At 54.5% G+C, this 12,204-nt stretch overlaps 1 protein-coding gene across 1 annotated transcript; it reads left to right on the forward strand.

The window, feature by feature from the left end:
* The first annotated feature begins 711 nt into the window (after positions 1–711).
* Positions 712–6,176, forward strand: Irx1 (iroquois homeobox 1). The gene is given in 5 exon segments (XM_028873675.2): positions 712–1,108; positions 4,104–4,698; positions 4,701–5,138; positions 5,422–5,494; positions 5,735–6,176. Coding segments are annotated over 5 exon segments (1,440 nt in total). The 5' UTR covers positions 712–832; the 3' UTR covers positions 5,793–6,176.
* The last annotated feature ends 6,028 nt before the right edge of the window (positions 6,177–12,204 follow it).

Raw genomic sequence — 12,204 nt, forward strand, 5'->3', positions numbered from 1 at the left:
TCTCCAAGTGCAAGGAGGCCAGCCATTTCCAGAGGATCTGTTGATAGGAAGCGGGGCCAAGGGGACGACCGACCCACCCTGCATCCGAGGTGTCACTCCACGCCTTGATTCATGCAAGCACTTCAGCCAAATATGTCCCACGGAGGTGCGGCAGAGCCAGCCACAGGACAGAGGCCGCTCGCCATAGACTGTCCCCTGGCCTCAGGCCTCTTTCCCTGCCGCCCCAGCTGCAGAAACGCAACCCCAGAGTTGCTTTTGTTAAAAGGGGGTGGGGGGACAGATCTCAAATGCAAAACCGGGTATCAGACAGCTGTAAACCGATGTCGACAGGTTGTCAAAAGCCGCGGGGGCTGGTTAGGAAGGAGGCTGCGGCCTCCGGACCCACACCAGCAGCCGGCCGCGCGCGCCCACCGGAGGAGGAGGTGGCCCGGCGGGCGCGGGGCACCACGTGCTCGCCGTGAGGGGCGGGAGCGGCCAGAGAGGGCGGGCTGGAGGCAGGGAGGGGGCGGGAGGGGAGCCAGGGGCGGGGCCTGTGCTCAAGGGGATGCCAATCAAAGCATCAACTTCAAATTGTGTCTGAGAGCCCCGCCGCCGAGCGGAGGGCGGCCGCCGCAGTCGGCGCGCGATCTCGGATCCGGGCGCAGCCGCGCGCCAGCCAGCACAGGGCCCAGGAACAGCAACCGGCCCCCGCTCCCCCCACCCCACCCCGGGCCGGCCCGAGCGCGCCCGGCCCTCAGCCCGCATCCCCCCGCGCCGCATCCCTTCCGATCCCGTCCCGGTCTCGCTGTCCGGGCTGTTAGTGTTGCCCTCCGTCACCGCCGATCCCGCGGACATGTCCTTCCCGCAGCTGGGCTACCCGCAGTACCTAAGCGCCACGGGCCCAGGCGCCTACGGCGGAGAGCGCCCTGGGGTGCTGGCTGCGGCCGCGGCTGCTGCGGCCGCCGCCTCGTCGGGCCGGCCGGGGACTGCGGAGCTGGGAGCAGGCGCGGGAGCGGCCGCAGTTACCTCGGTGCTGGGCATGTATGCCGCGGCGGGACCGTACGCGGGCGCACCCAACTACAGCGCCTTCCTGCCCTATGCCGCGGACCTCAGCCTCTTCTCGCAGATGGTGAGTGCTCCCGCCTCCCGCGCGCCCTCGCGACCCGCGCTGGCGGGAGATCACCGCGCTCGCTCGGGGACAGCGGGAGCGGCTGGCCCGGCGGGGAAACCGAGGACCCGCAGGCAGCGTCTGGGAAAGGAGCGCGGGAAGGGTCCAGCGGAGGGGACCCGGCGGTTGAGGCCTCCTCGTCCCCCTTGGGACTCGGGAGTGCCAGAGGCCCCACGCAGTGACCCCCGCGCTCTTGGGAGGCTGAAGACGGGAGCCTGAAAAAGGGTCGCGCGCTCGTAGAGAGAAGCCTCGGGAGCAGGCCGGAGAAGGCAGCAGGCACTGGAGGTCCGGGGCAAATTCGCCTGGCGCGGCCGGTGCGACCGACTGGGCAGGCCAGCCGGGCTCCCGCAGCAGCCAGGGCCGCTTTACCAACTGCGCCCTGGCCAGGCGGCGGCATTCGCCTGGGCGATGCTTGAGCTCTCCGTTGGGCCCAGAAGACTATGCTTCTCCCTCTTTGGCAGAGCAGAGACAGTTGCCCTCGACTTTGCCAAAAGGAAGCGGTTAAACCTAGTGGAGTCGGTCAAAAACATCCCAACAAACAATAGACACCGGCAGAGCAGGGGTCTCTTAATGGCGTGTGTAGGAAATCATAGGCATCGGAAGTTAAGAAATACTAAGTTGACATAAATTCTGGCTTCCGAAACGGTGTTTGCCTTTACTTTCGTTAAGTTGCCAAAGTTTTCGTTTCATTTGAAGTGAAAGAAAAGCCCTTCTCTTCCCGTGTTACATAAGGTAGAATTAAAGGAGCAGTGTCCCAGGGCTTAAAAAATAAATGGTGCCCTCCAATCTCCGGTCCCAGTAGGTGTCAGATGGGGGAGGGGGTGTAAATTTAATTCTCCGCAGGAGCATGGGCCAGTCTGTCCTTCCAAACGATCAATTTTCCTTGCTCTGACTAAAAGGTCGGGCTGCTTAAACTTGAGGCCGCTGGTAAATTGCGAGGTGGGCGCGGGAGGCGGCCCTGCTGTCTTCTGGATAGCGCAATTTACATGAACCCCGAATTATTATCCCCTCTCCGGATAAACAGACCAGACCAGATTCCCTAGAAGGCTGGCCTCTAACTGTGCAGGAGCAAAGCGGCCGGCGCGTTTTCCCGCAACTTTTCTTGTAGTTTAGAAAGAAAGCCTGTTTCTCAGTGGTCAGGCCAGCCGCCTTTCTGATGCTCCCAACCAGGAAGATCAGACCCCATTTTGTTCGGACAGCCTAGATGCCCCGGGAGCGATGAGAGATTTACAAGGTGCCCTTTCAAAAAGAATCCCCAGTAGAGACGAGGCCAAAATTTCTCCTTTACGATTACAACTAAAATACTTTTGAAAAGCAAGAAGTCTGTTTTACAACGACAAAGCCCTAACGAATTTGGGCCACAGGAGCCTTTTCCGAGCGGCCTTGATCACTAAAATAATTAGTCAAGGAAATATGCTTTTTATAACTTTCTTAGGGCCCCGACTCTTATCCTTTGCTAACTTGGCAACTGGATCTTTATTTTAAAAACGGAAGATGAAGGGTTTTGTTGTTGTTTTTTGTGTTTTTGTTTTTGGTGTGTGTGTGTGTGTGTGTGTGTGTGTGTGTGTGTGTTTAACAGAAATTTTGAATACAGATGTGAGCCATTTGGGAATGCTTCCTATGTGCTTGTGGGGGAAGGAGGATCTACTCCCATTGTGGGGAAGCAGGGAAGGTCCAGAGGAGAATGTTGTTGTTTAGTTTTGTTTTCTCTTTAAACTAGAGGGACAATAAAATTTGTCCCTTAAGGTGTTTGTGTTACCTCCAGGTCTTCTACCAGGTTCTTGGAAAGTCAGCTTAAATCCAAAGCCTCAGTGGAGGCCCAGCTTTCCAATCTTTTATGATCCGGTATTTGGAACCCAAAAGATAAAATTGTGAGTGAGCGTCTGTCTGGGCAATTTATGGTAATAATGAGGCCTAATGAGGCTGTTAGAAAGATAAAATGTTATTTACCAAAAAACCTGATGGGATAATTTGACTTGCTGTGTTTTACTACTGATGATAAAAAGAATATTGATTGCAAATAAATCATGGCCTCTAAATGCCTGCAAACAGTTTGTGTTTGCTCCGCAGCAGATCAAAGTCAAACTTAAGCGATAGATAAAGTAGTCCGAAGAGGCCCAGGAAACTGAACCGGTTCCCCTGAGCTGCGGCTGCCTGTGGCTCCAGGGCCTGGCGTTAATATTTTACAGGATAAGCTCTCCTTTTGTATTGAAAAAAAAAATGCTTTTTGTCATTGTTGCCAAGGATGGCCAGGATTAAAATTTTAAATTACCTGTCACCACTACAGACCTCTAAGTGTGAGTGAACCATTATATGCAGATTAATTTGGGAGGCCAAAGGAGGACTCTGCTTCCATTTTAAATTAGTAGGGAATTTAGACTGAAAAAAAAAATACCCATGGTTTATTTTGATTGAGTCCTTCAGGGTAGGAAGGAGGGGCCTTGAGTTTAGGGTGCTTCACTTTGGAGAAACTGTTTCATCAGTCTACGTAAAAGGTTCCCTCTCCAGCTTCTGTAAGCTGAACTTGGAAATCTGAATTTTGTGAAGGATTGGTATTGGGGAACCAGGGTCCTGGGAAGATCAGGGTCTGGGGGGGGGGGATTATGCTATCTTCTAAAAATCCAGGAATTCTGAAAGTTTTTCTAGAGTTAACCACAGGGGAAAAAAAATCGGTTTAGCGGAGATCCAGCGCCCACAACCCAATTTAAAGCTCCAGCCCTCCAGCCACCGTGGTTCTCCAAAAACAGTGGTGTGTGTGTGTGTGTGTGTGTGTGTGTGTGTGTGTGTGTGTGTGTGTTCCTTTTCTGCACCCGGTGAATCAGGTGCCCGGGAGGCCCCCAGGGTCCACAGGAGCCTAGATCTTCTTTTCCTAGCAGCTGGAACTCATCTCTCCTTCTCTCTCTTTTCTCCCTCCATTTCCTTTCTCTCTCTTCTCTTGCTCTGCGGTTGCTTTCAGGGCTCTCAGTATGAACTCAAGGACAACCCAGGGGTGCACCCAGCCACCTTCGCAGCCCACACGACGCCTGCTTATTATCCCTATGGCCAGTTCCAATACGGAGATCCCGGTCGGCCCAAGAACGCCACGCGCGAGAGCACCAGCACGCTGAAAGCCTGGCTCAACGAACACCGCAAGAACCCGTACCCCACCAAGGGCGAGAAGATCATGCTGGCCATCATCACCAAGATGACCCTCACGCAGGTCTCCACCTGGTTCGCCAACGCGCGACGCCGCCTCAAGAAGGAGAACAAGGTGACATGGGGGGCGCGCAGCAAGGACCAGGAAGACGGCGCCCTCTTTGGCAGCGACACGGAGGGCGACCCGGAGAAGGCCGAGGACGACGAGGAGATCGACCTGGAGAGCATTGACATCGACCAGATCGACGAGCGTGATGGTGACCAGAGCAACGAAGACGAGGAGGACAAGGCTGAAGTTCCCAGAGCGCGCGCAGCCCCTCCCGCCCTAGCTCGGGACCAGGGCTCACCGCTGTCGGCCGCCGAGGCACTCAAGTCCCAAGATTCGCCCTTGGGCCTGGCTAAGGAGGTTTCAGAGCCGGCAGCACGCGCCTGCTGAGTCCTGGCGCCACGGCGGTCGGCCTGCAGGGCGCGCCGAACAGCAAGCCCAAGATCTGGTCGCTGGCTGAGACAGCCACTAGCCCCGACGGCGTGCCTAAGGCGTCTCCACCGCCACCCTCCAGCCATCCCAGCGCGCACGGGCCTCCCAGCGGCGCGCCCCTGCAGCACCCGGCTTTTCTGCCCAGCCACGGACTGTACACCTGCCACATAGGCAAGTTTTCCAACTGGACCAACGGCGCGTTCCTCGCACAGGGCTCGCTGCTGAACATGCGTTCTTTCCTGGGTGTTGGCGCGCCCCATGCCGCACCCCACGGCCCACACCTGCCTGCACCACCACCTCCACAGCCGCCTGTCCAGGTTGCCACCGGGGTGCTCCACGGTGACAAGGCCTCCGCGCGAAGCAGTCCTGCACTTCCAGGTACCGAGCAGAAAAGGTTGCATCCACGTGGTGCCAGACAAGAGACCTAGACATGAGTGTCAGTGGTGGTGGGCAGGGGTGGCTTAAAGCGAGGAGCTAGGCCTAGGTCTCTCTGAGGTGCTGAGCTGCACCCGAGGGCTTGTACCACGGAGGGGTAGGGGCAGACATTGGTTGCAGGAAATGAGCATTAGCGAGGAATCTGGGCATAGGGACCCTTCCAACTGGCTCACCCCGACTACCTATACCCCTCTCCTAACCCTGCGCATCTTCTGTTCCCTCGCAGAGAGAGACCTAGTCCCCAGGTCGGATTCGCCCCCACAGCAGTTAAAGTCGTCCTTCCAGCCCGTACGCGACAAGTGAGTGCTTTTTGCTTTTGTCCTGGGGCGGGAGGAGCCACGCTGGGTGGCAGTGAGGGTCGTGCATTCATAACGGGGTAGCACTACCCGTCTAGCCTGCTCCAGTTCTCAGGAGCGGGGAGCCTGATGGGCGGCGGTCTAGCTCCAGCCCCCGCTCGCTCTGCCTGAAGAAGCCGGGGCGCGGTGGCGCTTGATCTGTCTACTCATGGCTGGTGTCTTATTGCTGTGTTTCTCGTGCAGCTCGCTGGCACCGCAGGAGGGAACGCCTCGGATCCTCGCAGCCCTCCCGTCTGCCTGATTAAGGGTCGTCTTTTACTTTTGCGGGGGAGGGGAGGGGGGAGGGGTTGGGGAGGGAGGAGACGAGGGAGGAATTAAGACAAATATTTGAGACTTATGTAAAGGACAAACGTGACGGCGGCGTCAGTGATTCTCACGCATCGCTCTTTGCAAAAAGGGGCTCATCCCGCCTAAGCGCTTGGGGGGTGGGCAGGCACTGCCTGCCGCTCGGGTTGATTATCCGATTCGGTAAATCTCCCCCACCCCCGTCCCCGTGTTTGTGTCTTCTTTGTTTCTTTTTTTTTTCTCTCCCTTTCTGTATATAGCGTGATTTCAGATTGTAAATAGCGCGTCAGCGAACTTGTTTAAATCATATATTTTTGTCTAATAAACTAAATGAAACGATGTCCATGCTGCGGCAGCTGTTTGTCCCTGTGTTCATGCGTTCTGGGGGGAGGCAAGGGTGTATGCGATCTTGAAATCCTGGGCAGAGTCCAGGGGCCCATGATTAAAGCCAAAGAGGCTCCTTTGGGAGTAGGGCCTTGGAACAGTGTTTCCACTCAGCAAACCACTGCGTAGGGCATGGTCTTTCCGTGGTGGTGGTGGTGGTTGAATTTGTTCATTTTGCTCCTAGGCCAATTTCTTGTTGGCAGTTTAATTCTTTGCCACGCTTAGACAAGCATTTATCTGGAGCAGCCTTTCTCAGAACGTAAATGGGTTCAATTTTAGGCAGTTTACAAAAACGATGCTTTAAAGTGGATCAAAATGGGGGAAAATGAAGAGAATTTCCAATCATACTCCCAAAGGGGAACTTCGGGCTCGAAATCAATTACTCACTGGTAGTGTGAGCGGTGCGTTTTGGCGGAGGGTCGTTTTCTGGGCAGAGCGTGGACGTAATGGAGTATGAAATATTGCTCGCAATGTGTTTATTTACTTGGTTAAATGCAAAGCGGAGAAAAAACGGAAGGTTCTTTTTAAGATCCTCATATAGGAGGATAGGCGAGATGGGTTGCGGTTCTGGGTTTCGGGGTTCTCTGCGCTTGTGATTCAAGATGAGGCAAGTGGTTTCAGGGAAAGAGGTGTGCCGCGCGAGGGCGGGCCGCGCGGGGCGGGGGAGTTCTGGGGGACTGCGAAGGGCGCTCCTCTAAACCCGGGTAGGACGATCTGCGACCCAGCACCAACTGAAGCCCAGATCAAATAGTTCCCTAGAAGCCGGAACTGGGCTGGAGAAGGTTGGGAGCGACAGTCCCAACAAAGCGCGGAGGAGCTGCTATCCGGCTCGCTCCGGAGGGAACGGAGCTTTGGAAACCACAACCAAGAGTTAGGAGTCCAGCCACTCCAGCTTTGTGGCTTTATGAGCAGGTCGTGTGCATCACCCTCCAGCACTGTGGAAGGCTTTGCCAACCCGGAGCCAGGACTTTTGGGGATTTTGATAATGGCGGGATTCGTGACGACTGTGAAAGTCAACATTAAAACTGCCGAAGTGGGCTGTAAACTGAAGGGACACAGGCTTGGTGGGGAAAGGCGAAGTCGTGTAGCCAGCCCCTCCCCAGCTTGAGCTCAGCTCTTCCCAGCCGCTGGGGACTTGCTCTTCCCAGGCTGTTCAGAGTCGGTGTGTGCTTGGCAGGGCTGAGTATCGGAAGACTCCGTGTCTTTCACCGTTGTTCCTTGCTTGCCTAGAAGAGAACCAACAGGCTTCTCCACGCACGGCCGCTGCTGCCACACCACACTCAGGGCATTTCCCCTTTTCTCCTCAATTCTTCCCACCCTGGCCGACTGGCTGGGTGAGGATTGGGCTTCTTGGACCTCCAGGCTGGAGAGGCTCAGAAACGCAGCCAAGGCAAGTGACTACCGCACATGGGATCACGCGTCTGTGACCGGCAGATCATGGGGTGCCAGGGCAGCTGAGGAGCTCGGTAGCCCAGATAGGTGGACCTGGGTCCGGTAGACTCCTTTTGCTAAGCTAGTGGGAGCTCCGAGGCCTGAATGGACAAGCTCGAGGCGCCCTCTATGGTCCAAAAGCAGAATGGGGCCTTGACCCCTACTGGTGGTGTTTCTAAGGCTCCTTGAAACCCCGAGACAGTTGGGCCTCGGGGCTCCCTGGACAAGAGCATGGATTTGTAGTGACAAGGCTTAGTGCTTGTTCCTGGGATCAGTCATGTGTGTGAGCGTGTGTGTGGTGTGTGTCTGGGGGGCTGCCAGGCCACTGGCATCTGCAGGCAAATGTGGGCCTTGGGCTGTAAGCTGTGTTTTCAGTGTCCTGATGGGTTTACTGAGTTAAAAGTACCTTTTTAACAGCCCTCCTGGCAAAGGCTGTATGGAGCCTGGTGTCCCTGGACCCTTCATCCCAGAGCCTCTGGAATGGGGTCCCTAATGAGACTGCATCTTTAAAGAAACCTGACCACCCATGGCTTGTGTCTGGAATGAGGAATTGAGTACCCAGGCATGCTTGTGTGCTGCTCAGACCTTCAAAACATGCTGGGAGATCCGTTCTGAGTGACTGTGGGAAGCAGCAGACTGATTCTGGTGGACTCCTCCAGCACAGACAGGTAAAGTTCTTCTTTTTTTACATCTCTGAATCTAAAAACTGCCTGTGTGCCTGCCCACCTCCATTTTATTTCCCAGTTTTTCTCCCGTGTATAAGATGTTTGTCAGGTGTGGAGGAGGCTGAAGTAGCAGGTTCTCAACTGACAGGATCCTAACAGTATTGGTGCTCAATAGTTTAGAAGGTGGGCTGAGCAGTCTGGGTCCCCCCTGAGAACCAGCCATCCACTGTGTACACATCAGGTCTCCAGTTAGAACGGCTTTTCTTCAGTGAAAAACTAAATATAAATTTTTAATCAAGCCCCCAAAGCATATTTTGCATTGTTTGCTTACCTTTCTCTACAGTTGCTATACACTCGTAAATGTATCCTTGTGATGGATGCTGGGTACTGAGGGGCTTCCACCTTGCTTCTAACATTAGAGCCACAGAAATTCCTTGGGAAGTTTTTGCCTGGGCAGGACACTTCTACACCACAACTCGCCCAGGCATCATCCCCAGTGAGGCGGCAACTCTGAGATAGGAAATTTTGAGACAGGGGCGGGCGTAGGACTCTCTACAGAACTGGTGGTCTCTGAGCATCCCTTCCTCCCTGTGGGAAGGTTGTGCGGCGTTCGGGGCAAACTCTTTGCTGCTGAGCTTCTTCGGAAGTTTGCTGGAGGACGCAGAAGGATGAGAAACTTCTCTTGTCTAGGGCCTCAAGCTCGAGGACCTAGGGCCGCCCTCCCAGCCTGGCTCCTGTGGAGTGGGCACCAGGACCCTTGACCGAGCCCTGCTGCAACTTCTGCCATCTCCCTGCTCCCATCCAGCCCTCTTCCCTCTGATCCGTTATATAAAAGCACATTTATCTCCCCACAATATGGAGAATTCATATTCATATCTCCATTATAGTGGTCTGACACTGATTAATGTCACATGGGCCTCGGCTCGGAAGGGCGCCACCCGATGAATCATGCCCTGCAGAGTTTCAGTTGTCCTGTGGTCCAGACGCAGGCAGAGAATGTTAAAGGAGAGAGAAAGAGAGATGGAGGACAGGGCCAGACACAGCACCTGGGGGTGCCTTGGGTCTGGCTTCGAGTCCATCCCCCAGATCCTCCAAGCTTCAGGAGTGGGAGCTCAGTGAGTCCCTAATCGCTTCTTTCCCTCCCCTCCCTCAGGGTGCAGAGAGCCCAGAAGTGCTCCATCTTATCAAGGAGTTACCCATCCCGGGGTTGGGCCTTCCAAGGCAGACACTCCGGTTTGAGGACACTGGCTCAGGAGTTTGGCCGAGTCTAGAGCAGGAAATGTGTTTCCAAAGTGACTGGTCATTTGCCAGCAGTCACTGCAAATGGAAAGGCTGAAAAGAGGGAAGGCAGAGTCCGAGAGGGTCCCTTGTCGGGTGACGTGACAAGGGGGAGTGGGGTCTGGGACAGGACCCCACAGTGGAGCAGCTCTGTCTTTGGAGAACACCAGACACAGGTATTTGCAAGGCCAGACCAGTTCCTAGGCAGCTCTGTACTCAGAACACTGGGGGAGGAGCCAGCCAGTCCTTGCAGGGGAGGGTCTCCCGAGTTGGACAGGGAGGCTAAGGGGACAGGAACCTGGATTGGTGGGTGGTGAGGGAGAACAAGGATGTGGCTCTCGGAGGCAAAGCTGTTGAGAGGACATGTGAAACGGATTGGCCATAGTGTTGGAATCCAGGGTCAGGAGCCAGGAGATAGAGGAGCTGACGCTGGGCCATGCCATCCAAATGGTGATGGAGCCCGCTCCGTTGGAAGGATTTCTTAATGGCCTGTGGGTGGGTTATGGGGTGAGATGCCCAGAATGAGAGAGCCCCACCTCAAAGGCTCCTTGCAGCTGCAGCCCAAGGAACTGTCCTGGGTTGAAGCTGGCAGTGAGTGTTCACTTGCACCACAGTCTCCATGCAGAACCTGCAGTGATCTCAGGAGCAGTGCAGCTGCTGCCTGAACCTTGCAGTCTCCAGTGTGCCCCCATGGAGCAGGCCCACTCTAATTATGGCTCCAGAGCTGGATCTGAAAGGCCTCCAAAGGTCATCCCGTGGGGGCTGCTGGAGGCCTTTATATCCTGGAGAATGGTGACTGGAGGCAGATCCCCTTCCCTATGGAGAAGGTGGGACCGGCTCAGGGGCCATATGTCAAGGGGTGCCAGTCAGCCCAGCAAGCTCAGCCGGGGCCCCACTCTCTAGGAGCTGTTGGACATGCTTTAGCTTCAGGTGAACAATTTCCATAGCTATGGACTTTATACCAAAGCAGTAAATCTTGTATTTTAATAGCCGTTTTCATTGAAGAGAAAAGCTTTGAAAATCACCCTGCCACCATGCTGGAGGGCCCTTGTGCAGCCTCAAACCCTAAGGTTGTTTGAGGTGGGGCAGTAGAGAGGAGAGCAGCCCTGAGTCTGGAAGGGCACACAGAGTGAGCTGGCCCCTTGGCGAGAGTTTTCTGAGTGTGACACACGGGTCTTAGCAGGAATAGGGCCCACGCAGGACTCAGTGGTGTTGGTCTGAGACTTGGAAGTCACTCTGATGCCCCTGTCAACCTGCAGAGTAAGAGCACTCACTGTCCTCTAGGCAACAAGGGGTCCTTGAGCAGGGCCCAAGTACCAGCCTTTTTTTTTTTTTTTTTTTTTTTAATAAACCACTGATGGTTTTCTGAAAACTCCTGGGCTGTTCCTGGTTCCCCAATCCTTCTCCCAGCTTTTTGAGTACATTGGTTGTCCAAGAGGATGCTATGGTTAGGCTGAGCAGAGGGCTGAGGCAGGGGTGAACGTACCACCTAAGGCCAGTTCCTCTCCCCACCCTGCCCAGGGGCTTCTGGACCCACAACCATAGAGGCTTGCCCTGGATCATGGACTGCAGGTTAAATCACCTAAACAGAGGACTTTTATTTTGAATTCCAAGTTCATCTTCTTTTAATTTCTTTCCTTTCATTCCCCTCCACACCCCCCTCCCCCAGTCCACAATGGGGAAGAAAGTAGCCTGACCTCTCCCCTAGTGATTTTCCAGTTGGGGAGATGGCTCTTGGTTGGTGCTGTAGAACCTCAAGAGACGGGAGAGGACCTGAGTGATGGAGTCACACTATGCAGAAGACCAGGCTGAGCTGGTCATTGTCAGTCTTGGAGTCTTTCCTGTCTCTTCCCGTTGGCTTGTTTGTTGCTGTGCTTGTTACTGACATTTAAGTGTATGCTTAATTGATGGTTCCTTGGAAAGCTTCAACAACATCAGGAAATATTAAACAAACAAACAAACAAACAAACAAGGACTGCGGAGAGGGTGGGTGAGAGGAACGAGCAAGGTGCGGGCTGCCCTGAATGTTAAAAAGATCTCACAATGAAGTGATTAACATTTTTATGAATAAAATTAATCACACATTAGCTCAGCAGTGCGTACATCTGAAAGCCAAGTGCACTTCGGCAGCCCCTTGCTTGCACCCACGAACTTTGGGGGGCCCCCTGGGTTCACAGCAAGCACGCAGCCCGCAGGGACCTGAGAATAATGGGGGACATTAAGTCAATAATAGATGTCTACTTTTGAGGCACTGACAAAAAAACAATTAAAAATATAACCCTCTAGACAGGAATGTTAAAAAAGCAGCCATCATTTTGGGGATCACCGTCTCTTTAAGAAAACCCGAATTGGTTTTCTTATCCATTTTCAAATGTGCACATACCATCCTGAGGACTGGGGCCACAAAAAGCCTCTGAAGGTGAAACAGGCCTGCAGGCTGAGTCTCGGTCCCAAGGTGGTACCCTGGTCTGGGCGACCTGTGCTAGGCTCACTCCCCTGGCAGTGTAGGAGAGACTGGAGGACAAACTCGACCCTCTGTCTTATTAAAATCTCTGCTCGCTCCCAGATAATGAAGTGAGATTTCTCCTCCCTAGCACGGTCTCCCCTTCT

The sequence above is a fragment of the Peromyscus leucopus genome, chromosome 19 (assembly GCF_004664715.2).
Source record: "Peromyscus leucopus breed LL Stock chromosome 19, UCI_PerLeu_2.1, whole genome shotgun sequence".
NCBI lineage: Eukaryota > Metazoa > Chordata > Mammalia > Rodentia > Cricetidae > Peromyscus > Peromyscus leucopus.